General features: G+C 40.6%; 1 protein-coding gene and 1 pseudogene across 4 annotated transcripts in view; one reads left to right on the forward strand and one right to left on the reverse strand.

The window, feature by feature from the left end:
- The window catches only part of RRAS2 (RAS related 2), a 95,791-nt gene that overhangs the window by 64,123 nt on the left and 8,479 nt on the right, over positions 1-23,189 (forward strand). For all 4 annotated transcript variants that reach the window (XM_060399872.1, XM_027979367.2, XM_060399874.1 and 1 more), the window contains exons 2-4: positions 18,133-18,220; positions 19,127-19,229; positions 19,401-19,509. In XM_060399872.1, coding sequence (XP_060255855.1) covers positions 19,162-19,229; positions 19,401-19,509 — 177 coding nt within the window. In that variant the 5' untranslated portion in view covers positions 18,133-18,220; positions 19,127-19,161. The remainder of the gene's footprint in view (positions 1-18,132; positions 18,221-19,126; positions 19,230-19,400; positions 19,510-23,189) is intronic.
- On the reverse strand, positions 13,331-14,316 carry LOC105602416 (large ribosomal subunit protein eL42-like; annotated as a pseudogene).

The raw sequence follows: 23,189 nt of genomic DNA on the forward strand, positions 1-23,189 counted from the left end.
GGTAGCAGTGGATGGAGGGGAAAGGAAATGAAAAAGGAAGTAACAACCCAGGCTCTGGGGAGCAAAAATTATAGTCAGAAGTGAGTTGGTCAGCTCCCTGCTTGCTGGGCAGACTTTCTAAGTTTGGAGAGGAAGAAAACCAATTTTCAGATGTCCATTTTGAGCTAAGCAGTGTGCTAAGTACTTTCACCTTCATAGTAGCCCTTTCAAATAAGAATTATTATGGCCATCTTATAGGTCAGAAAATTGAGTTTTAGGAGATCAAATCACCTTTCCCAGATCACATAGGTAATACCTCAGCTTTAAAGTAATAAAACGTGATGTCAGTGATGCTATTTGCTGCAAAGCCTACAGCTAAAAAGTAGCAGGAGCTAGGGCTTATGATCTGATATTCTGTTATGCCACAAACTTAAAGACATTTTCAGTAGCGCCTGCAAATTAGATTTGACACACTGTAGGAGCTAAATATGTCATAATAAAATTAGAGAGCTGGAAAGAGTCTTTTAAGAGATCATGAAGAGGAAATTCCTCATTTACAGCTAAAAGCCAAGAAGGAGGTTGACTCATCTAAGAACATTCATCTGGTTGTCGAGCTGGAACTAGAATCTAGGTTTCCTCACACTCCTGTGCTCTGTCTTTGTTATTTAACGGTTGATATTTAATCTGTCTAGGTCTTTACCCTTGATTCCCTCTTTCATTCGTATGTTTCAAGTTTTCAAGCCTGCAAATTACTTTTCCCTCCCACTTGTGTCTCCCAGCAACCTGTTGCTTTCTACAGGTAATTGAAGTTAACAGTTTCTTGGGTACTTTCCAGAGATGTTTTATATATGTAAAGCAAATATATAAACTGTGTGTTTATTTAATGACATATCATGGGGTTTACTCCATATTAACAGGTGAAGTTATTTTTCTACTTTTTTTTTTAATTGGTTGCATTGAGTGTTTCTTAATTTAGCCAGTCATTTATTGGAGGATGTTTTACATTTTTCCAGTTTTTAAAAGTTAAGAACAATTCAGTAATGTTACTTCTGTGCACAAATGTATCGGTACCATGAATTTCTATAAGTAAAATTGGTAGATCAAAGAGTATATGTTTTTGTATCTTTTTTAAATATTGCCATATTTAGACCTTTTTTTCTTAACATGGAAATGGAATATTTTCATTTTGAATAAAACTTTTTTTCTATTTGACAATACTTTATAATTTAAAAAAAATAACATTTTAAGAGTAACAGCATTTCTCTTTTAAACTGGTGCATGCTGTATGCTTTGATGTGAATATGACAGGTTAAAGAAAGTATAATGGACTCAGTATTGCTTTGGAGTCAGACCTGGAATTGGATCTTACTTCCACCAACCTACTGACTTTGTGACCTTCGGCAGGTCACTTAACTGCCAAGCCTCAATGGTCTTGTCTGTAAAGTGGGAATAACACCAGCCTTTCAGAGTTGTTGTCTAGAACTGCTGTCTTTCGTTGATTCTAAGTCAGTTTTTTTCTTCTCTGCATTTTAGTACTGACATTGAGATGCTTCATAATGAAAGATGTGCCATAGTTTTAGCATTTTTTTTCATTCTTGGCATATAAAACAATGATGGTCTTATAACTGATGCTGTCTTAGATTGATGAAGCAGGGTGATTGCAAATACTGGCACAAGTGAACTGTGGTAGGGCATTGTATAGGCAAAGGAAGTTCAGTGTGATGGGGAAGTTCAGGGTTGCAGAGGGTGTGGATGGGTGTTAGGGGAGTGGGTTTGGCACTGGAACTCGCAGATCCACCACATAGTGGGAGGAGAGTGCTACTGATTGGAACACAGGAACAGATATTACCCACAAATGTGATATATAGAAGTTGGAATTGTGGCAGATTGTTGGTGAATAATAGGACTTTGGCCCATGGTTGAGATTTACGAAACATGTGTTAACTTTTGGCAGGAAGACTTTATAAAATAATGCAACTGTTTTAAAGTAGGCAAAAGTTTGACAGACATTTCTCCAAAGATTTACAAATGGCCAATAAGCATGTAAAATGATGTTCAACGTTCCCTTGGGGAAATGTCAATCAAAACTGCAAAGAGTGTCTTTCCTGATGGTTCAGTGGTTGACTCCATGCTTCTACAGCAGGAAGAGCAGGTGTGATCCCCTGGTCAGGGAGCTGAGATCCTCTATGTCCCACACCATGGCCAAATAAATATTGGGTTGACAAAAAGTCCATTTGGGTTTTCCCATAACATCTTATGAAAAAACCTGAATGAATTCTTTGGCCAACTCAATAAATAAAACAAGTTAATTAAAGAAAAAAAAAAAAACCTGTAAGGAGGTGACTGCTTTGTACTGGGATGGCTAGAATCAAAAAGACACATTTCCAGTAACAAGTATTTATGAGGATCTTGAGAAATGAAAGCCCTTGAACTTTGCTGATGGGAATGTAAATGGAACAGCCATTTGGGAAACAGTTTGGCAGTTCCTCAAAAAGTTTAAGTTACCATATGATCCAGCCATTCCACTGCTAGTTATATGCCCAAGAAAAGAACGTATGTTCACACAAAAAGATTGTATGTGAATGATCATAGCAGCATTGTTCATTATAGCCAAAATGTGGAAATGACCCAAATGTCCCTTTCCTGATGAATGGATAAATGCAGTGAGGTATATCCATATGATGGCATATCATCCAAAGGAATGAGAAGTGAAGTGCTCACATGGTTCAGCTTGGATGAACACTGAAAACGCTACGCTGAGTGCAAAAAGCCAGAGACAAAAGACCACATATTGTATGATTCCATTTACATGAAATGTCCCAAACAGGCTAAGCTCTCGAGACAGAAAGTAGATGAGTCGTTTAGTGGTCATAGGAATGGTGAGGGATGGGGGAGATGGGGAATGGCTTCTAATAGGTATAGGATTCCTTTTGTGGGTGGTGAAAGGGTTCTGGAATTAGTGATGGTGGCTGCATAACCTGGTAAGCTGATACAAACTAATGAATAGTGTACTTTAAAAGGTGTGAATTTTATGGTAAATGAATTATATCCCAGTAATGTTCTTAAAGGGCTTCCCTGGTGGCTCAGTGGTAAAGAACGCATCTGCCAATGGGAGATGCAGGTTTGATCCCTGTATCAGGAAGATCCCTTGGAGAAGGAAATGGCAACCCACCCCAGATTTCTTGCCTGGGAAATGGCATGGAGAGAGGAGCCCGGTGGGCTGTAGTCCATGGGGTCATTTGAGATTACTTAGTGACCAAACAATAACCATGCTCTTAAACAAAAAGGAGGTCCTGGCTCTAGGAAGAGCGTGGATTGCTTAGCAGATCATCAGAATAAGAAGAGAGTTAGAGTGGAAGCAGCCCAGTTATAGGTGAACTGGAACACCTTTTGATAGGAAAAGCCTGTTAGAAGGGAGAAGAAATGGAGATATTGGGGTTTGGGAATAAAAAAGAAGCAATTATGAGCACTGTAGTATTGTGCCAAAGTCAGACAATTAACAAAGCTAACAGTGCTGAGACTCTGAATGTGGACCATGAAGTAGTTGAGAATGCTTCTTGCCTAAAGCTGATGCGGCCCTGAGGTCTATGTGGTGACACTGAGCCTGCAGAGGGGCTCCCAGTGTGGGCAGACCCCGGGTATGAAGAGGAAAGATGCTGAGATGGGACCCAGGTTAAGCCTGCACAGTTTCGTTAGGAGTTTGTGCATCTAAAATGCCCCACAGAGGCCAGCACAACATTTAGGCAGCTGTGGCCCACATGAGGTTGGAGGTAAGGAAGGCTGACTGACTAGTAGTTATAAGGATGGAGAGAAGGGTGGGCATGGAAACTCCAGGAGTGCAAGGTTCAGAAAGAACTGAAAGACTAAGAAAAACCTGTGCCTTTGTGCGAAAAAGATAATGTCTGGGAATTACTCAGATTTCCCACGGGGATGATGTGAGGCTTATAGAGTTCTCTCTGTTTATCTATTATTCTTGTCTGTGCCAGTAATCATTGTGCTTTTAAAAAATATTAATTAAAATTTTTTTATTGGAGTATAGTTGGTTTACAGTGTTGTGTTAGTTTAAGGTGTTCAGGAAAGTGGGTCAGTTTAAAAATTTTGGTAATTCTTATCCTTAAAACGTTAATTAGGCTTTATATGTTATCTGTATATTATGTTACTATATATTACTATAGTAATTGAGAGATGACAGCAAACAACTGTTAAGTTCAGGGAAGTGAAATAAACTTTATCGTACTCTGTGAGAGAGGCCACTGACTTACTGTTGTTCACTGGTTTGTAAATATTATGGCAACAGTGAAAGATGCCCATCTAGTTAGGCAGGCAACCCCTGAATCAAGCTTGACTTGCGTACAAGTGGTTCATGTATGTGAATCGTGGCTGTAGCTGTGACAGGGTTCTGTGCAGCCCTTTTCCTCCTGTTGACAGTTTTCAGAATCACTCACTGGTACTGTGAATGAAAAATGTGTGATCTGATGAAGCTAACCTATTGGGTAGGCAAAGTTGTAGGGTAGTGGGGAGTGGGGAAAGAGCAAAACATTTCTCTTTTCTTCCCTGCTTTTAAAGCCATGGGTTTGGAAGGATGAAAGTTGTGAAGAGTATAGGGAACTGGCATCTGAAATGGTTTACCCACCCCTGAATAGTTTTCCCTTCAGAGTCTGAAGCTTTTCTTCTTGACCGGTGTAGAAAATGTTACTAGAGATTGATTTTGCCCTTGAAAAGAGTAAGCGTCTGCAGGGTCAGGGTGAGCTGTCTCACACCGGCAACTTTCGTGAATGTGGACTGATAGTTGTCCGCCTAGTGCCTCTGGGTGAGGAGATCGCTGGTTTTACTTTGAGAGTGGAAGGAACAGTGGGGAGAAAGGCAAGTAGTTTTGTACCTAGAATGTTTTCAGAAGGAGGCTAAAGCCTAGGTAAGAGTGTAGTAATAGGGACTTGGGGCAGAATGAAGAGGCTGGGTGTACAAGGGGGTGCCTCTTGACAAGCTTTTCCTCCTTTTAAGTGTAGCTTTGGTTTGGCTCTGTACTCTGGGAAAGGAAACACAACTCCCTTCCCATTTCTTCTTGGGCCAGATGACTCTGCTTCAGAGGTTAGGACTCAGGGTTAACACTGGCTTAGGACCATATTTCAGTGGTAGCTTTTGTGGTCTGGCCTATGGAGCTAAACAGATTAGAACAACTTTTCCCTGGGGAAATAAATGAGCACCAAAGAACAAACTTTAGAAGCAAACTTTTGTGATATAACCAGTTTGTAAGTTGACTTTGTACCATACTTTTCATAGTGCATACCAGGCCTAGTCATTGGCAGCCACATACTTTACTTTTGAGGTGTAGATATCATCACTGAGATTGTACAGAAGTGACATGAAAGGCACGTGGTGGCTCTAGACAGTGAGACAATTAGCACCTTCGACTGAAGTTTTGTTAAAGAGAAGCTAAAAGGAGTGTAGGGTTTAGGGTAGCTTTTATTATTCTGCATTAGCATTCTGGAGGATAAATTATGGAGATCTCTGTAATTATGCATGTTAAGTGAAATGCTGATTTCAGTCAGGAACAAAAATATGTACTCAAGGGCAGGAATATCAAGCACATTGGAAACATTTGACAAAAAAAAAAAAAAAATAAGGGAGGATGTTGCAGGGAACAAAGGTTCTCTGTGACTTGACAGCTGCTGTTAAAAAGTGACACCAGGAAGCGCCCGGTCTGGCTTACAGCTGCCTGAAGTTGCTGTAGTCTTCTCTAGTGTTACCAGAGGAATTTGCACTGCTCCTGTTTTAGCAAACAGAGGCCACTGATAGCTAACCAGGACCTTACTGTGCTCTTAGAAATCGATTCCTAGTTCCTCATTATGACCTTCATAATTACTGGGTTTTCCAACAGCAAAATATGTTGAGGCTCTAAGTATGTATGTGCAGAGTACCTTGCTTCACACCAAAGAAATTCTGAAAAGCTTGAGACAGGCCCTGGATTCATCAAATCTAGTTGGACACATTTAACAGGGTTTTAACTGGAACTCTAACTTATTTTAGTTTTTTTTGAAGCCTCAAAGACTGGGAATAAAGCAGTGTTGCTTGGTGACCCTCATATTTCAAGGACTTGCATAGAAGATGGCCTTAAATTGCTTTTGCACATTTAGCCCATACTTTCCAGGAAGTAAAATTGTGAAGAGTTAAGGGTTCTGAGACAAGGGTATTTTTGGAGAGAGAGCTGTCAGTAGCGGTGTGTTCATTGCCCTTTCCCGTCTCTACACACCATGGAGTGGAGAGGATGCTTCTTTTAAGGCCCCTTCGTTGAAGCCAGATGATGGGGGAAGCTCTAATAGAACGATTCTGAGAACTTGACATCTATCCCCTTGTGTCTGGAGAACATAAAGATTAGTATACAAATCTGTGGACTGATAGCAGAGCAGAGAAAAAGGAAGAGGACTGTTTAGTTAGTAACATGCAGTTTAAAACACAATAATAGGTTCCCCCGAGTTTCTGGATGGAACTAGATTTTAAAAGCTTCTGAAAAGAGACACTGTGTGGCTACCTAGAAGATGATGTCAGTCAGGAGGAGGTGTCCTTGGGAACCTCAAGGACTGAGAGTTTTGCAGGACTTACTCTTGTCCTGAGAATTGCACGTGGAGGGTCTCACTTGTGTACTCTTTTGGAAAACCTGCAGGCCCTCATGAGAAAGTTATCATGGGCATCAGCTCTCACTGGTAAGGCCTTATCAACCTCCCTTATTTCTCTCCACTCCTTCAGCTCCCAACCCTTAAGGAGCCAGAATAGAGGCAGTCTTGTTGGGGGTAGAAAAGATGCATAATAATATGGGGAAATCAAAGATGACTGGTCTTAATTATCCCTCTGCTGCTACTGCTGCTAAGTCGCTTCAGTCATGTCCGACTCTGTGCGACTCCATAGACGGCAGCCCACCAGGCTCCCCTGTCACTGGGATCCTCCTGGCAAGAACACTGGAGTGGGTTGCCATTTCCTTCTCCAATGCATGAAAGTGAAAAGTGAATGTGAAGTCGCTCAGTCGTGTCTGACTCTTCGCGACCCCATGGACTGCAGCCTACCAGGCTCCTCAGTCCATGGGATTTTCCAGGCAAGAGTACTGGAGTGGGTGGCCATTCCCTTCTCCAGAATTATCCCTCTACCCCAGTCCAATCACAAAACTCTCAGCTCTATGTAGAATGGAGAGAAAGGAACTTTAATTTTAGATGAGTATTGACTGATGTAATTAAGATGTTGTACTGTGTTGTTTAGTTGATAAGTTGTATCTGACTCTTTTGCCACCCCATGGACTGTAGCCCACCAGGCTCCTCTGTCTATGAGATTTCCCAGGCAAAAATATTAGAGAGGATTGCTATTTCCTTCTCCAGGGGATCTTCCTGACCCAGGGATCAGACCCACATCTCCTAAATTGGCAGGTGGATTCTTCACCACTGAGCCACCAGAGAAGCCCAAGACATCGTACTAGACATCTAAATTTATTTCTTTTCCGTTTTTGAAATTGAGGTATAATTCATGTACAGTGTTGTGACAGTCTGCTGTATAGCAGAGTGACTCAGATATACACATACATTCTTTTTTAAATACTCTTTTCCATTATGATTTCACACCCGCTTTCAACAACATGAGAGGTGACTGTACACATGGCCATCACCAGATGGTCAATACTGAAATCAGATTGGTTATATTCTTTGCAGCCAAAGATGGAGAAGCTCTATACAGTCAGCAAAAACAAGACCGGGAGCTGATTGTGCTGAGATCATAAACTCCTTATTGCAAAATTCAGACTTAAATTGAAGAAAGTGGGGAAAACCACTAGGCCATTAAGGTATGACCTAAATCAAATCCCTTATGATTATACAATGGAAGTGACAAATAGATTCAAGGGATTAGATCTGATAGACAGAGGGCCTGAAGAACTATGGACAGAGATTCATAATGTTGTACAGGAGGCAGTGATCAAAACTATTGCCAAGAAAATGAAATGCAAAAAGGCAAAGTGGTTGTTTGAGGAGGCCTTACAAATAGCTGAGAAAAGAAGAGAAGTAAAAGGCAAAGGAGAAACGGAAAGATCAACACATCTGAATGCAGATGGGTTCACAGAAGAGCAAGCAGTTCCACAGTTCCACAGACACACAGAGATAAGAAAACCTTCCTAAGTGATCAGTACAAGAAATAGAGGAAAACAATAGAATGAGAAAGGCTAGAGATCTCTTCAAGAAAATTAGAGATGCTGAGGGAACACTTCATGCAAAGATGGGCACAATAAAGGATAGAAATGGTATGGACCTAACAGAAGCAGAAGATACTAAGAGGTCACAAGAATACACAGAAGACCTATATAACAAAGATCTTAGTGACCCAGATAACCACGATGGTGTGATCACTCACTTAGAGCCAGACATCTTAAAGTGCGAAGTCAAGGGGGCCTTAGGAAGCATCCCTACGAACAAAGTTAGTAGAGGTGATAGAATTCTTGCTAATCTATTTCAAATCCTAAAAGATGATGCTGTGAAAGTGCTTCACTCAATATGCCAGCAAATTTGGAAAACTTCAGTGGCCACAGGACTGGAAGAGGTCAGTTTTCATTCCAATCCCAAAGAAAGACAATGCCAAAGAATGTTCAAACTACCTCACAGTTGCACTTATTTCACATGCTAGCGAAATAATGCTCAAAATTCTCCAAGCCAGGCTTCAATAATACGTGGACTGAGAACTTCCAGATGTTCAAGCTGGATTTAGAAAAGGCAGAGGAACCAGAGATCAAATTGCCAACATCCGTTGGGTCATAGATAAAGCAAGAGAATTCCAGAAAAACATCTACTTCTGCTTCATTGACTACACTAAAGCCTTTGACTGTGTGGATCACAAGAAACTGTGGAAAATTCTTCAAGAGATGGGAATACCAGGCCACTTTACCTGCTTCCTGAGAAATCTGTATGCAGGTCAAGAAAAAATGGACTGGTTCCAAATTGGGAAAGGAGTACATCAAGGCTGTATATTGTCACCCTGCTTATTTAACTTATGCAAAGAACATCATGCGAAATGCTGGGCTGGATGACGCACAAGCTGGAATCAAGCTTGCCAGGAGAAATATCAGTAACTTCAGATATGCAGATGACACCACCCTTATGGTACAAAGTGAAGAAGAACTAGAGAGTCTCTTGATGAAAGAGGAGAGTGAAAAAGTTGGTTTAAAATTCAGCATTCAAAAAAGTAAGAACATGGCCTCCAGTCCCATCACTTCATGTCAGATAGATAGGGAAACAATGGAAACAGTGACGAACTTTATTTTCTTGCGCTCCAAAATCACTGCAGATTTGAAATGAAAAGACACTTGCTCCTTGGAAGAAAAGCTATGACCAACCTAGACAGCATATTAAAAAGTAGACACATTACCAACAACGGTCCGTCTAGTCATAGTTACGATTTTTCCAGTAGTCATGTATGGATGTGAGAGTTGGACCCTAAAGAAGGCTGAGCGCCTAAGAATTGATGCTTTGGAACTATGGTGCTAGAGAAGACTCTTGAGAGTCCCTTGGACTGCAAGGAGATCAAACCAGTCAATCCTTAAGGAAATCAATACTGAATATTCATTGGAAGGACTCATACTGAGCCTGAAGCTTCAGTACTTTGGCCACCTGATGGGAAGAGCTGACTCATTAGAAAAGACCCTGATGCTGGGAAAGATTGAAGGCAGGAGAAGGGGATGAGATGACCGAAAGGCATCATTGACTCAACAGACATGAGTTTGAGCAAGCTCAGGGAGTTGGTGATGGATAGGTTTAATATTTTATTTGGCTACACAGGGTATTAATTGTGGCATGCAGGACCTTCGATCTTCATTGCGCCACGAGAATGAAGTCCTTAGTTGCGGCATGTGGGATCTAGTCCCCTGACCAGGGATTGAACCTGGGCCACCTGCATTGGGAGCTCAGAGTCTTAGCCACTGAAACCACCGTTGAAGCCCCTGTTTCTGTTTTGGAGATAGGTTCATTTGTGCCATATTTTAGATTTCACGTATAAGTGATGTCATATGGTATTTGTGCTTCTCTTTCTGGCTTACTTCACTTAGGGCTATAGTCTCCAGTTGTATTCATGTTGCTGCACATGGCGTTCTTTTTTATGGCCGAGTAGTATCCCATTGCATATATGTACTACATCTTCCTTATTCATTCACCTGTTGATGGACAGGTAGGTTGTTTATGTTTTTTGGCTCTCATGCATAGTATTGCTGTAAACATAGGGAAGCATGTATCTTTTTGAATTATAGTTTTGTCCGTGTGTATTCCTAGGATTGCTGGATCACATGGTAATTCTATTTTTAGTTTTCTGAGTAACCTCCATACTGTTTTTGACAGTGGCTGTACGAACTTACATTCCAATCAACAGTATGGGAAGTTTTCCTTTTCTTCACACCTCTCCAGTAGTTGTTATTTGTAGACTTTTTAATGATGACCATTCCAACTGGTGTGAAGTGGTACCTCGTTGTATTTTTGATTTGCATTTCTCTAATAATTAGTGATATTGAACATCTTTTCGCTTGCCGACTGGCCACCTTAATTATTGAAATCACAATGTTCTTTGGGCTGAAAGTAATGAAAAGCGTTTATAATTGAAGAACGATTAGAAAAAATTAGATTTACCTCAGATCTCATTAAATTGCAAGGAAAAGCTTACCCACAGAAGGGCTTTGAAGAAAGTTTTCTGCTTATAATATATTGCGTTTATTAGCTCAGTGTTTCATTTATGCATGCATATATACACATATTCATATATACTGGGTTTCCTTGGTGGCTCAGGTGGTAAAGAATCTGCCTGCAATGCAGGGGATCCAGGTTCAGTCCCTTGGTTGGGAAGATCGCCTGGAGAAGGGAATGGCTACCCACTCCAGTTTTCTTGCCTGGAGAATTTCATAGACAGAGGAGCCTGGTGGGCTACAGTCCAGGGAGTTGCAAAGAGTCGGACATGACAGAGCGACTAACACACATGCATGAAAAGATGAGCAATTAGGAAATTGTAAGTACCAATTACATGGTATACATAAAGCTGGATGTATATACATTTCCAAATCACAACTTTTAACAATAAGACAGAATATTCAAAGTTGGAAAAATCCAAGCTATCATCACCTTAAAGGGTAGGAGAAATTCAGAGCATATTGAGGTCGTTTTCTGGTTAGAGAGTTGGAGGCCTTGCAAAAGAAAGTAAGTGGTTTGGGCTTCGGTTAGTATTCCCATCTTAAAGTCAAGGAAACTGAGGTTCAGGCAGGTTAAATGAGGTGCTCCAGTTTTCCACAGCTGGTGAAGGGGGTAGCACTGTATTCTGGTCCATCTCACTTGCACCTCCAGCTCCTGCCACTTCACCCTGCTGCCTCCCTGCACATCAGGATCCTTGGCGCAGTGGGCCTGGACGAGCGGGAAGAGGAGAGCGGCGCACACGGCCTCACTGGTGATCGTGGTCTCCAGTCCCCGGGGCAGCTCTGAGCAGCCCTCACCCCTTCCTTTCTGGTTTGCCTTTTCCCTTATCCTGAAGTGGGCCCTGGATTATGCCCTCCTTAAATTAGCCTTGTTCTCAACTCTCTTCTGTTGAGAAAATGAGCCTTAGAGATGTTAATCAAGGAAAGTAGAATAGCATCTGTGTTTGAGTATCAGTAGCCCATACATTTTCTTCTCATCTTGTGCCTCCAGTAAAGACTTTATATATAAATGGATATATTAGTAGAAGGCAAGCCCTCATGAAACCTCATGTTTGGGTTTATTTTATCATTATTTAAAAAAAAAACAAAACAGGTTTTAAGGCTAGAAGTAATGACTTTTTAAAGTGGAGGGGAGCAGAGAACCACAGAATTTTGTGTCTAGCTTGTTTCGTGACCTGGGTTCTGTGTGCCCCTTGAGGGGCAGGGTGGAGGTGAGCAGGACCGCAAGAAAGGAGAAAATGGAACCATGTAGTTGTTAGTCTCGATTTTCCTTGGTACTTTTACTCCTGGTACTTTCCTGGTACTTTTACTCCTTGTTTTATAGGCCAATAAAGGAATAAAAGATTTGAAATCTTATGAATTATATTAAATAGCAAGAATTCTAAAGCATTCATTAGGATAAGACCTGAACTTAAATCGTGGTTCTCCTTATTAGCTAGCTGGGTGACCTGGAAAAGGTAATTCTGTGCCTCACTTAAAAATTTAAGAGGGAAATACATATCTGAAGAATCTTTAGGAAAAGTTTATGTGTATCATTTTTAAACTGCATGTCACATAGCAGATGCTTAATAAATGCTGACTCCTGTTATTGATTGAGGATATATCATTTTTTTTTTTTTTAATGGGAGCAGGGAAAGCAGGAATGGAGGAGGAGAATGAGTGGGCTTTACCTCCAGAGAGGGTGAGTAGAGCAGGAGTGTTGGCCAGAAAGCCTGGAAACTTGATTTTAGTGCTGGGTTCACTTGCTCTTTAAACATTAGGCAAGTCCACTCTACGTCTGACAAAAATCTGTCCTCATAGAGCTTGTATTCCAGTCGGGTTGAAGAAGTGATGGACGGTAAAAGAGAAAAAATAAAATATAAAGAGAACTGCAAGATATTCTGACCAAAAAAAAAAGTCGGGTTTCTGGGTGAGTTAGTTGGTCTTGAGTAGAGTGAGGTGAAAGCTTAGGATTAAAAAGGATCAAGTATATTCTTCCTTTGATTTGACCCTGCTTGTGGTACTTAACGTGCTACCACCAGAGTTTTAAAAAATGTTTAATAATATATGCAATGTATAATTATGTAGCGATCAGTATAATATATTCTTGTATACACATTACGCAGATTCAGGAGTTGTCAAGGCTTTCCCATGCTCTTTAACCAGTCTCCTTCCCCTGCTCTCTCCCTTCACCCTCCTCTTTCTGTGCCCTGTGAGTTTAGAGGACTCCTGCGAATCCTGCTGTGTTCAGAAATGCTCTGTCATTTGTTTACAGCTCCCCAGTGGCACCTTAGGACTAAGCTCACTGGACTTTAACCAGTGAGCTGGGTTTTCTGAGTTTCCCAGAAACTCCAGGAAATTCATTACCCGTCCCAGGGTGTAGACCAGGCACCGCTCTGTGGCAGTGTTTGGGAATTGCATTTTCACCAGGACCTTGGTGCCTGGAGAGTGACTTGTCCCTCTTGCCACTAATTGAAGAAGTTACATCAGCTTATTTTCTTTCCTCCCGGGCCCCTCCTTATCTTCCTTAAGGCAGCTCATTTGAATGGGAAAAGAATGAAGTGGCAGTTCTCTTAAGCTAAGTGGAGCTTCTATTTATTGTGCGGCAGGAAAAACATTCCTAGCTATCACTATTTGTTGACGCTTTGGACAGTCCTACTCAGACTATATATATATATATTTTTTTTTTTTTAAGAGGATTTTATTGATGGCATTTTTATTGTCTTCATAATAAAAAATGAAGCTCAAAACTGGATCACTTGGCCCTTTCTCTTCTTATCGCCTCCCAGCTCAAAATGCTTGCATCTCTTAATAGCCAGCATTCTCTTTGATCTACAGTTAGGCTCAACACATTCAAGCCTTAGTACAATCTTTGTAGTTTTAGCCTTTTTCCGGAAAATCGGCTTAGTCTGCCCACCATAGCCACTCTTTCCTGTCATAACGCCGCTTTCCCTGGGCATACAGAGAATCCTTGCCCTTCTTGTACTGTGTCACTTTGTGGGGCTGGTGCTTCTCACACTTCTTACAGAAAGTCCGGGGGGTTTTTGAAACATTCACCGTGTTTGCGAGAGCGATACCAGCACAGAAAGCTCAGACCATATTTTATTGGGGAAAATCTCCCTGTCTGAATGGGACAGCTTCCCTAATCTTAAGCTTTTCTCCATAACTCCAAGCAACCTTAAAGAGACTTAGGTCCACATTTGCCCTTCTTACTACCTGGAAGACATCCCACCTATTGAAAAGAGGCATTCCTTTCTTTCTAGTTGGGATCCTTCTCTATGCATCATTTCCTGTGATTTCAGGAAAGCATGCCACTTTCTGCACCCGTGACTCTCATTCCTCCTTCAGTGGGCTGAACTCTAGTCCACTGTCCTTTCCTGCCCTTTCCCAAGCCTTGCTGTCTTCCACAATGCAATACTGTGTTTTTTCGCCTTGTTTTCTGCTGCAAAATATCCCTCTTGGGCTGTTGGTAACTTTTTTCAGCCTCGGGGAGACACTGTTTACTCTTCGGGCAAATTGCTGGGCCTCTATAAGCGAAGGTACACATAGTTACTATGTATTCCTGCAGCATTAACTGCTTACACTTGGTTGCCTTCTGAACAGGCATATTCCTGGCATTTCCTGCTAATTTCTGTTCTTTGGCCGATACCTTTAATACTCCCCATTCCCCTTGTCCCAGTTACAACACAGTTGCTAGATGTGTAAAAAGCAGTGGGTTCTGTGAAAGTAGGGACCTTGTCCCTGTGCTGTGCTTAGTCGCTCAGTCATGTCCAACTCACTGCAACCCAATAGACCACAGCCTGCCGGGCTCCTCTGTCCATGGGGTTTCTCCAGGCAAGAATACTGGAGTGGGTTGCCATGCCCTCCTCCAGGGGATCTTCCCAACCCAAGGATCGAACCCAGGTCTCCTGCATTGCAGGTGGATTCTTTACCATCTGAGCCACCAGGGATGCCCCGTAAATGATTGCTAAACAAGCGAATGAAACCAAGAGCAAGAACAATCAGCAGAAGGGATTCAGGTAGTGAAGAATAGCACTTTGGTGAACAACACACATCAAACTGGAGAGCTTTGTGAACTGTGTAAAGAAAGTGCTGATTCCTAGAAGCGACGGGGAACCATTAATATATTTTATAGAGGAATAGCTTGTATACATACAAAATGCACATATTTTAAATGTACAGCTTGATGAGTTTTTACATATGTATTATATATCCTTGTGTAATTACTGCTCAAATCCAAAGAAATATTTCCAGAACTTCAGACAGGGAGCTTTTATCTTGATTCACAGCATGTTGGAAAACAAGTCTAGTCTGTGGTATAACTAGGATTGGAATTACAATAGCCATTCCTGGTATTAGGGCATCTTTTCAGTTGAATAAAAACTCTAGCTCATACCATTTAACTACATGACAGAACAATACACTGACCAACATTTATTAGTCATCGGCATGTGTTGGCACTTTATAGTCATTACTTCATTTTGTCCATTCTATGGGGTTGGGTTACTATCCTGTTTTACAGATGCTGAAGGTTAAAGAGGTAATTTGCCTTAGGTTCCACAGCTAGAAAGTAGTAGAGTTAGAATTAAGTCCAGCACTGTCCATCACCAGAGACTGATCTCCTGTTGGTGATCTGCTGCCTCAAATATCTGGGACCCAAGTTTAAGTAACAGAAATATTAAGTCTTTGGGATAGGAGGTGAAGATTTATCTTTCCTACCTGCACAGGATGAATGCTATTTTTAGGCGCATTATGACCTGTGGCTTATTAGAATTGTGAGAGGGAAATGGGTCTTTGGTTATGTAACAGAGTAATGTTCCTTAAGATGGATCTCTTATGAGGGGCGATGATGCTTTTAGTGAAAATGGTTCTTTAAAATCTATATATAGCAAGGTCTCTGCAAATTTTGAAAATAGGACATAGCAAAGATGAAATGTAGACCTAAATATCCAGAAATTGCAACAGTTAACTTATATTAAACATTAATGAGTGGAATAAATGCATGCCAGTCTTGGTGAAGAGGTAAAATTCTTATAACATTAAGATTGTATTTCAAGAGTCAAGGCAGCTAAAGAAAATATATAACTTTCATAGTCACAGAAAGGAAAAACAATTGCCCTCAGTGTTGCTTAAACCAACAGTCCTCTATATGTGTTATTTTCTTAATTTGGTATCACAATGCAAAGAAACCCATCACAGTGGAAGAATTTGAGCTATCATACATGACTTGAACATTTGAAAAATATACTTACTTTTTGTCCATTGTGTTTTCAGACAAACTGGGAGGGTCATTTTGGCACATTAAGGGATAACTTGGGAGTCGTCATTGAAGCTTAGGTTTTACAAGATGAAAGCATGGCAGGAAGTGTCAGGTTACTATGGAGAAACATGTTTCAGGAAACTTAAGGTTTAAATACTGTGCTTTATCCAGGTTGTTTAGTGAAAGACTGCTTTCTGTGTTGTTTAGAATAGTGGGTACAAAGAATATTGTATTTACTTTTAGAAGAGGTGTGGGTTCCAGAGAGTCAGTTCAAAGATTGTTTTGATATCTGTTTATTTTAAAATGGGAATGGGGTGGTGATGGAAATGGCTTTCTACTCAAAGCCCCTCCTGTTGGTAATTTAAAAAAAAAAATCAGTTCAGTTCAGTCGTACAGTCATATCCGACTGTTTGCGACCCTGTGGATTGCAGCATGCCAGGCTACCCTATCCATCACCAACCCCCAGAGCTTACTCAAACTCCTGTCCATTGAGTTGGTGATACCATCCAACCATCTCATCCTCTGTTGTCCTCCTTTCCCTCCCACCTTCAATCTTGCCCAGCACCAGGGTCTTTTCAAATGAGTCAGTTCTTGTATCAGGTGGCCAAAGTATTGGAGTTTCAGCTTCAGCATCAGTCCTTCCAATGAATATTCAGGACTGATTTCCTTTAGGATGGGCTGGTTGGATCTTCTTGCAGTCCAAGGGACTCTCAAGAGTCTTCTCCAACACCACAGTTCAAAAGCATCAATTCTTCAGCTTTCTTTGTAGTCCAACTCTCACATCCATACATGACTACCGGAAAAACCAAAGCTTTGACTAGATGTACCTTAGTTGGTAAAGTAATGTCTCTGCTTTTAAATATGCTATCTAGGTTGGTCATAGCTTTTCTTCCAAGGAGTAAGCATCTTTTAATTTCATGGCTGCAGTCACCATCTGCAGTGATTTTGGAACGCAAGAAAATAAAGTCTCTCACTGTTGCTATTGTTTCCCCATCTATTTCCCAGGAAGTGATGGGACAAGATGCCATGATCTTAGTGTTCTGAATGTTGAATTTTAAGCCAACTTTTTCCACTCTCCTCTTTCACTTTCATCAAGAGACTTTTTAGTTCTTTGCTTTCTGCCATAAGAGTGGTGTCATCTGCATGTGTGAGGTTATTGATATTTCTCTTGGCAGTCTTGATTCCAGCTTATGCTTCTTCCAGCCCAGCGTTTCTCATGATGTACTCTGCATATAAGTTAAATGAGCAGGGTGACAATAAACAGCCTTGGCATACTCCTTTCCCAATTTGGAGCCAGTCTGTTGTTCCATGTCCAGTTCTAACTGTTGCTTCCTGACCTGCATACAGATTTCTCAGGAGGCAGGTCAGGTGGTCTGGTATTCCCATGTTATTAATAATTTTCCACAGTTTATTGTGATCCACAGAGTCAAAGGCTTTGGTGTAGTCAATAAAGCAGAAGAAGATGTTTTCTGGAACTCTCTTGCTTTTTTGATGATCCAACTGATGTTGGCAATTTGATCATTTAAATGAAGCCACCAAAAGGGAAATAGAATTATGGCTTAATTCTATATAACTAAAGTTACTCCAAAAATACAAATAAAAAATAGGGAGTATCATTCAAAATTAAAATAAATATGTAAAGTCAGGGTAGCAAGCAGATTAGTCCCTGCCCCCTCCCTCTCCGCCCCCATACGAGGAGTTTCTTTTAAAAAAAATCCTGAAATCATGACCTTTAGGGTAATACACAGGGCAACTGAAAGGGAACTAAGACAAGGTGTGAGAAAAGTGAAGAGACGATGAGGCATTGAGGCAGGCAGACTTCGTGTTGTCTCTTTTGTTCCAAAACGGTTACAGTTTGTTCTAAGGACTGATGCCTGCCTTTGGGTTGGAGATAGACCTGAATTACAGCTATAGGTGTGTTTCTAGTTTTCCTAGAACTTGAGATGTAGAGTTTTAGGTGTATATAAGTTAATTATGAAAAATGGAAAAAAACTGTAGTAGAGCTTTTACAATCTTCTTACATGTTTCAGATGCGAAAATTCAGAAATGTTTAGAACCCTTTCTCCACTTGGAAGCTGCTGTGAATAGATTTCATTCAATAGGGAATTGACATAGTAGGATACACTTTAATACAGTGAAAATATTTTGAGTTCTGGGTAACGTTATGTTGGTACTTGGGCAAGTAAGCATAAATTTTAAAATTATGGTATTTTTCTTACAGTCTTATTTTGTAACGGATTATGATCCAACCATCGAGGATTCCTACACAAAGCAGTGCGTGATAGATGACCGGGCGGCCCGTCTAGACAGTAAGTAACGTTCCTTTATTTGATGGTTTACGTATCATATTTTTTTAAGTAAGCTTTGAAGTTTTGCTAGGTTAAATAACTGCAGTTGAAATGTTAGATGATCTTGAATATAAGTTCATCTTTTTCATTAGTTTTAATCAATGAATCTACACGTTGGGCAATTTAAATGTAATATAAAACAGTAACTGGATTGAGAGCAGGTAAAATTAGTCATGTCACTGTAACTTGTTAGAGTTGTGTTTATTGGGACATTTGGAAAAAAAACAAACGAGGTTTTCGCTCTTCCTGCATTTTGATGAAGGCCCAAATGGGTGAGGTAAATATAGAAAAGCTTCAATATTTGCTAACTTGCTTAGAGTTTATAGCACAGAGGCCTTAGCAAATAGTGTTTTGTGCTTGGCTAAACATTCCACTCCTCCACAAGAGAAAGGGCTGTTCTTTTAACTTGTATGATTCTTCTCTTCACAGAGATCAATGAATACCTTAGCACCTGTACATTCAGTATGGCATTTGCGGGGGTGGGGTGCACCAGCATTTCCTTCTTGAATTTACAAGTATCTTTTTCAGTTCTTTTCACAGAGGAGGTAAATATCCAAGTGACTGTAGAGGTTATCTGAGACTGTCTGCCTATATGGATTTGATATTTTTAACCTTGTCATTGCTATGCTAATGTATTCTAACTACGAAATCAACCTGCACTGATGAAGATAACTCTGCGACTGTCTGCCATTAGAATACATTTGTCTTTAGCATTGAAAATAAAGTACTAAAAGGGGAATGCTGTTTAAAAAATACCAAGTGTGATGTTTTCCAAAGGATTCACATTAACTGGGCCTGCCCATGTGAGGGAGCCATTTTTGTGAGATGAACACGTGAACATCATTACATTTCTTGTTTTTTCTTTAGTTCTGGATACAGCGGGACAAGAGGAATTTGGAGCTATGAGAGAACAGTATATGAGAACTGGCGAGGGTTTCCTTTTGGTCTTTTCAGTCACAGATAGAGGCAGGTTTGTATCAGTATTTAACTGTAGATCTCTCCTGTTCATGTCTAGATCACTGTTCATTAAATTTGCATTCTTGTTTGTATAGGAAAAGGAAAAGTAAGAAAGCACTAAATGGGGCAGGGGAGTCTGAATTCTGATACTTGACCAAATTAATGAATTTGTTTTTGTTTTTAGTTTTGAAGAAATCTATAAGTTTCAAAGACAGATTCTCAGAGTAAAGGATCGTGATGAGTTTCCAATGATTTTAATTGGTAATAAAGCAGATCTGGATCATCAGAGACAGGTGAGAGGGTTTTTGCTCTTGGGAAACTAGTTATTTGTAATTATGTAAGTGAACAGCTATATTTAATGAGAAAGTGCCGTGATCAAAAACACTGCCGAGTGTGGCACACTGGATTTGATAGGAGTACTGTAACAGGTGACAAATTAAAAGGAAATAGATTTGGGGATATTAAATTTTTACATATTACACAGAATTTCAGTGGACTGTAAACCTGCAGGTATTTTATACCAGCTCCATTCACATATTATAATTTCTAAGGTAAGACCTACAGCTCTAATTTAGTTAGATGCTCTTAAAATTACCCCTGTGTTGTGCTTAGTTGCTCAGTCCTGTCCGACTCTTTGTAACCCCGTGGACTGTAGCCCACCAGGCTTCTCTGTCCATGGGATTCTCCAGGCAGGAATACTGGAGTGGGTTGCCATGCCCTCCTCCAGGGGATCTTCCCAACCCAGGGATCAAACCCAGGTCTGCATTGCAGGAGTATTCTTTACCATCTGGGTCACCTGGGTAGCTTAATTCAGTGTTAATGCTGAATTACCTCATTTAGAGAATGACTTTAATTTAAATGCCAGTATTTGAATTTTTCCTAAGTCCTGTTAATCACATGGGCAGCTCTAACTGTCCAATAACCTGAAGGAAAATAATATTTTTAGTATTTAGTTTCAAGCTTATTTATACTCACTTGTTCTTTACCCAATTATTTCACATTTGATTTTTAGAATTTTTGGTATATATTGGCCACTCATCTTTTTTGTGGGAGAGGGGAACAAGATGAGATTTAAGTTAATGGAGATGCTACGTTATTTAGGTCTTTAGTCTTTACCCCTCATCTGGAATGCAATTGTTTAAATACTTTCTTAACTTTTGCTGGTATTTAAATTCCGTTTTTTTAATATAATCTTGGTGTTAGCAGTCTTTTGTTGGCAGATTTTGTTTGCGAGTGCAGACATCAGGAAAGATGGATTGACAAACAGCGTTGAGGACAGACTTCCGTTTTGTAATTAACCATTATTTAAAACAGAATCTTTGATTCGTCGTGTGCTCTGTTTGTGAAGTTTTATTGAAGATATACCGAATTTTAGACGTGAACTTGAGAGGATGATACTGTTCTAATGCTAAGTTTAGACATGTTTACCTGATATAGGATAAATCTTACTGCTACTTTCCTTTCAGATCTGATTTATTATAAAGTTAAGGTGAAAACATTCTATCTTCATTTCAAACCAGTATAAGCTGTTGAAAGTAATTTAGGATATGGCATTGATCACATCCTAAAACCTGGAGTACACAGTCCATCTTTTTTAAAAAAATTATATTTTATCTTGAGGTGACCATTTTCTTCAGTATTTCTCAATCTAACTATATTTATTAAATATTTCTCAGTAGGACTTTTTTTTTTTACTGTTCTTCTCAGCCCTTTCTAGTACTAGAAACATTTGTAGATGTTGCTGGATCTGAGAACAAATGGCAAAGTAGCTCTGCCTGGAACAGCATATCTAATGCTGGATAGATACATTTCCTGCCCTGGTTTTTCTCAAGCTTTTTCATGGTGGTAACTCCAGTAAAGGAAGAATTAGTTGGCAGGCCTGGGCTGAGGTGGGAGTCTTCTATACGTTTGGCAAGATTAGGGAGAACAGAGGAGGGGAGGGTGTGTCCACCAGAACTAAACAAGTCTTGCCATCATTAGCTTGGGGGCAGGGAATCAGTATGAATTATTTTTAAGCCATTTGTATAGTGAAGATTGCTAGTATTTGGAGTGTGGTTTCCATCTGTCTGCAGATATTAACATATCATGGTACTCTGGCTTTGTTTTATACGATAGATTTATAAATTTTTCATCTTGTTTTTTTCTTTTTTTTTTATAAAAGTAATAGAGTCTCAGAGTAAAATAACAACACAGTGATAAGAGAAGCAATATTGGGAATAAGTTTAATATTTTCATCACCTCAAAAATAGGCAGTGAACTTGAAGTAAGTTCTTTATTTCTGGGCTTTCAAACATATGTGTAGACATTAGTTACTGTGTAAACACTGAAAGGTTCAAATGTATATATGTATCCAAGGGAGAAAAGCAAATGGCTGAAAACTGCTTAATTTTCTGCTCATTCCTACAGGTCTTCTCTCTGAAGGACAGGCACAAAGAGACATCTTACTCCTCCCATGCTTTGTCTTCTCTTTTCTAGGTCCTTCACACCCACACTTGGGGTGTTAGCTAACTCACTTAAAAGTCATCGTCAGTACTCTTATGTGAGAGCCTTCAGTGCTGACTGGAAGTCCTGCGTTTCCCTAGTCTGTTCATTTCCCACTTGTTTGGATAATTAATGCTTACTTTCTCGCTCTTAAGTTTATAGCACTTCCCCTTCCTCATTCTTAGCAGACTGATGAGTGGTGTTTTCCTGAGAAGCTTCTCCATGTTCCCGCCTGCACATGCACTGACCTGGGTGCACGTGTGCCCCATCAGCTGTGCTTCTCCCCACTTGGCGTGGATTAACTTCACCTCACTGACCAACCTCTCTGGTAGGCACTGGAGCCTATCGATTCTTGCTCCTGGGCATCACCCCAGCAGTTGTTCCATCCAGGTGTTCCGGTTCTCTCCTGCATTATCATTTCCATCAGCCTGAGACATGCTGCAGTGCTCTCATCTTTAAAACAAAAAGTAACCATAGCAAATGGCACCCCACTCCAGTACTCTTGCCTGTAGAATCCTGTGGACAGAGGAGCCTGGTGGGCTGCTATCCACAGGGTCGCATGGAGTTGGACACGGCTGAAGCGACTTAGTATGCATGCATGCATTGGAGAAGGAAATGGCAACCCACTCCAGTATTCTTGCCTGGAGAATCCCAGGCACGGAGGAGCCTGTTGGGCTGCCGTCTGTGGGGTCGCACAGAGTCGGATTCGGCTGAAATGACTTAGCAGCAGCAGCAGCAGCAACCATAGCAAATGCTAATATCACGTCCCTCTTTGAGAACCTTTTTCCTGCTCCTCCGAGTAAGCAAAACTCCTTAGAAGTGTTATCTCTACACTCATTCTCTACTTCTTTTCCTTTCTGACACTGACTGCAGGCATGTAGCACCTGGTCAAGGTCACTGCTTAACGCAGATGTCAGTAACATTTGACACAGATTCTCACATTCCTCGTTTTGAAACACTTTACTGAGCTCTGGAGCAGTATTCCCTGCGTCTCCTCCCTTTGTTGATACCTCCTTGTCTGTGTCAGGTATCTTAGGGCTGAGGCAGACTCTCTCCTAGGCCCTGGGTGTACAAACATACCTTTCGCCTCCTAGCCTCGAGGGCCTTACTGATGGTAGTTGAAATGCTATACTAAAGGTTTCTTACTTTTGAAAACCCTCTTTAGAATTAAAGGTGATATTCTGTATATCTTGGCATCCTTACTTGCTCTACCAGCCGAACCCGGACAGGCCACAGGCACGCCATAAAAACTTCCCCTTGTTTGGAAATGCTGACTTTTTGGCCATGTCTTTAGACTCATAGTCCCTAACCAGTCTGATTGCCATCAGTTGCCGGTCAGGTTGTTAATTCCTGCCTTTGTCTTAGGCATGGTCCTTTGGACTTGCTCTAGTTTCTGTGCTGTTTTTCTTACAGAGCAAATGCCAGTTCCCTATGTTCTTTATATGTAGGCCAGCCCTGGGTATCCCTACTACTGCTCCTGAGATTCTGAACC

This window comes from Ovis aries, chromosome 15, assembly GCF_016772045.2.
Source record: "Ovis aries strain OAR_USU_Benz2616 breed Rambouillet chromosome 15, ARS-UI_Ramb_v3.0, whole genome shotgun sequence".
Lineage (NCBI taxonomy): Eukaryota > Metazoa > Chordata > Mammalia > Artiodactyla > Bovidae > Ovis > Ovis aries.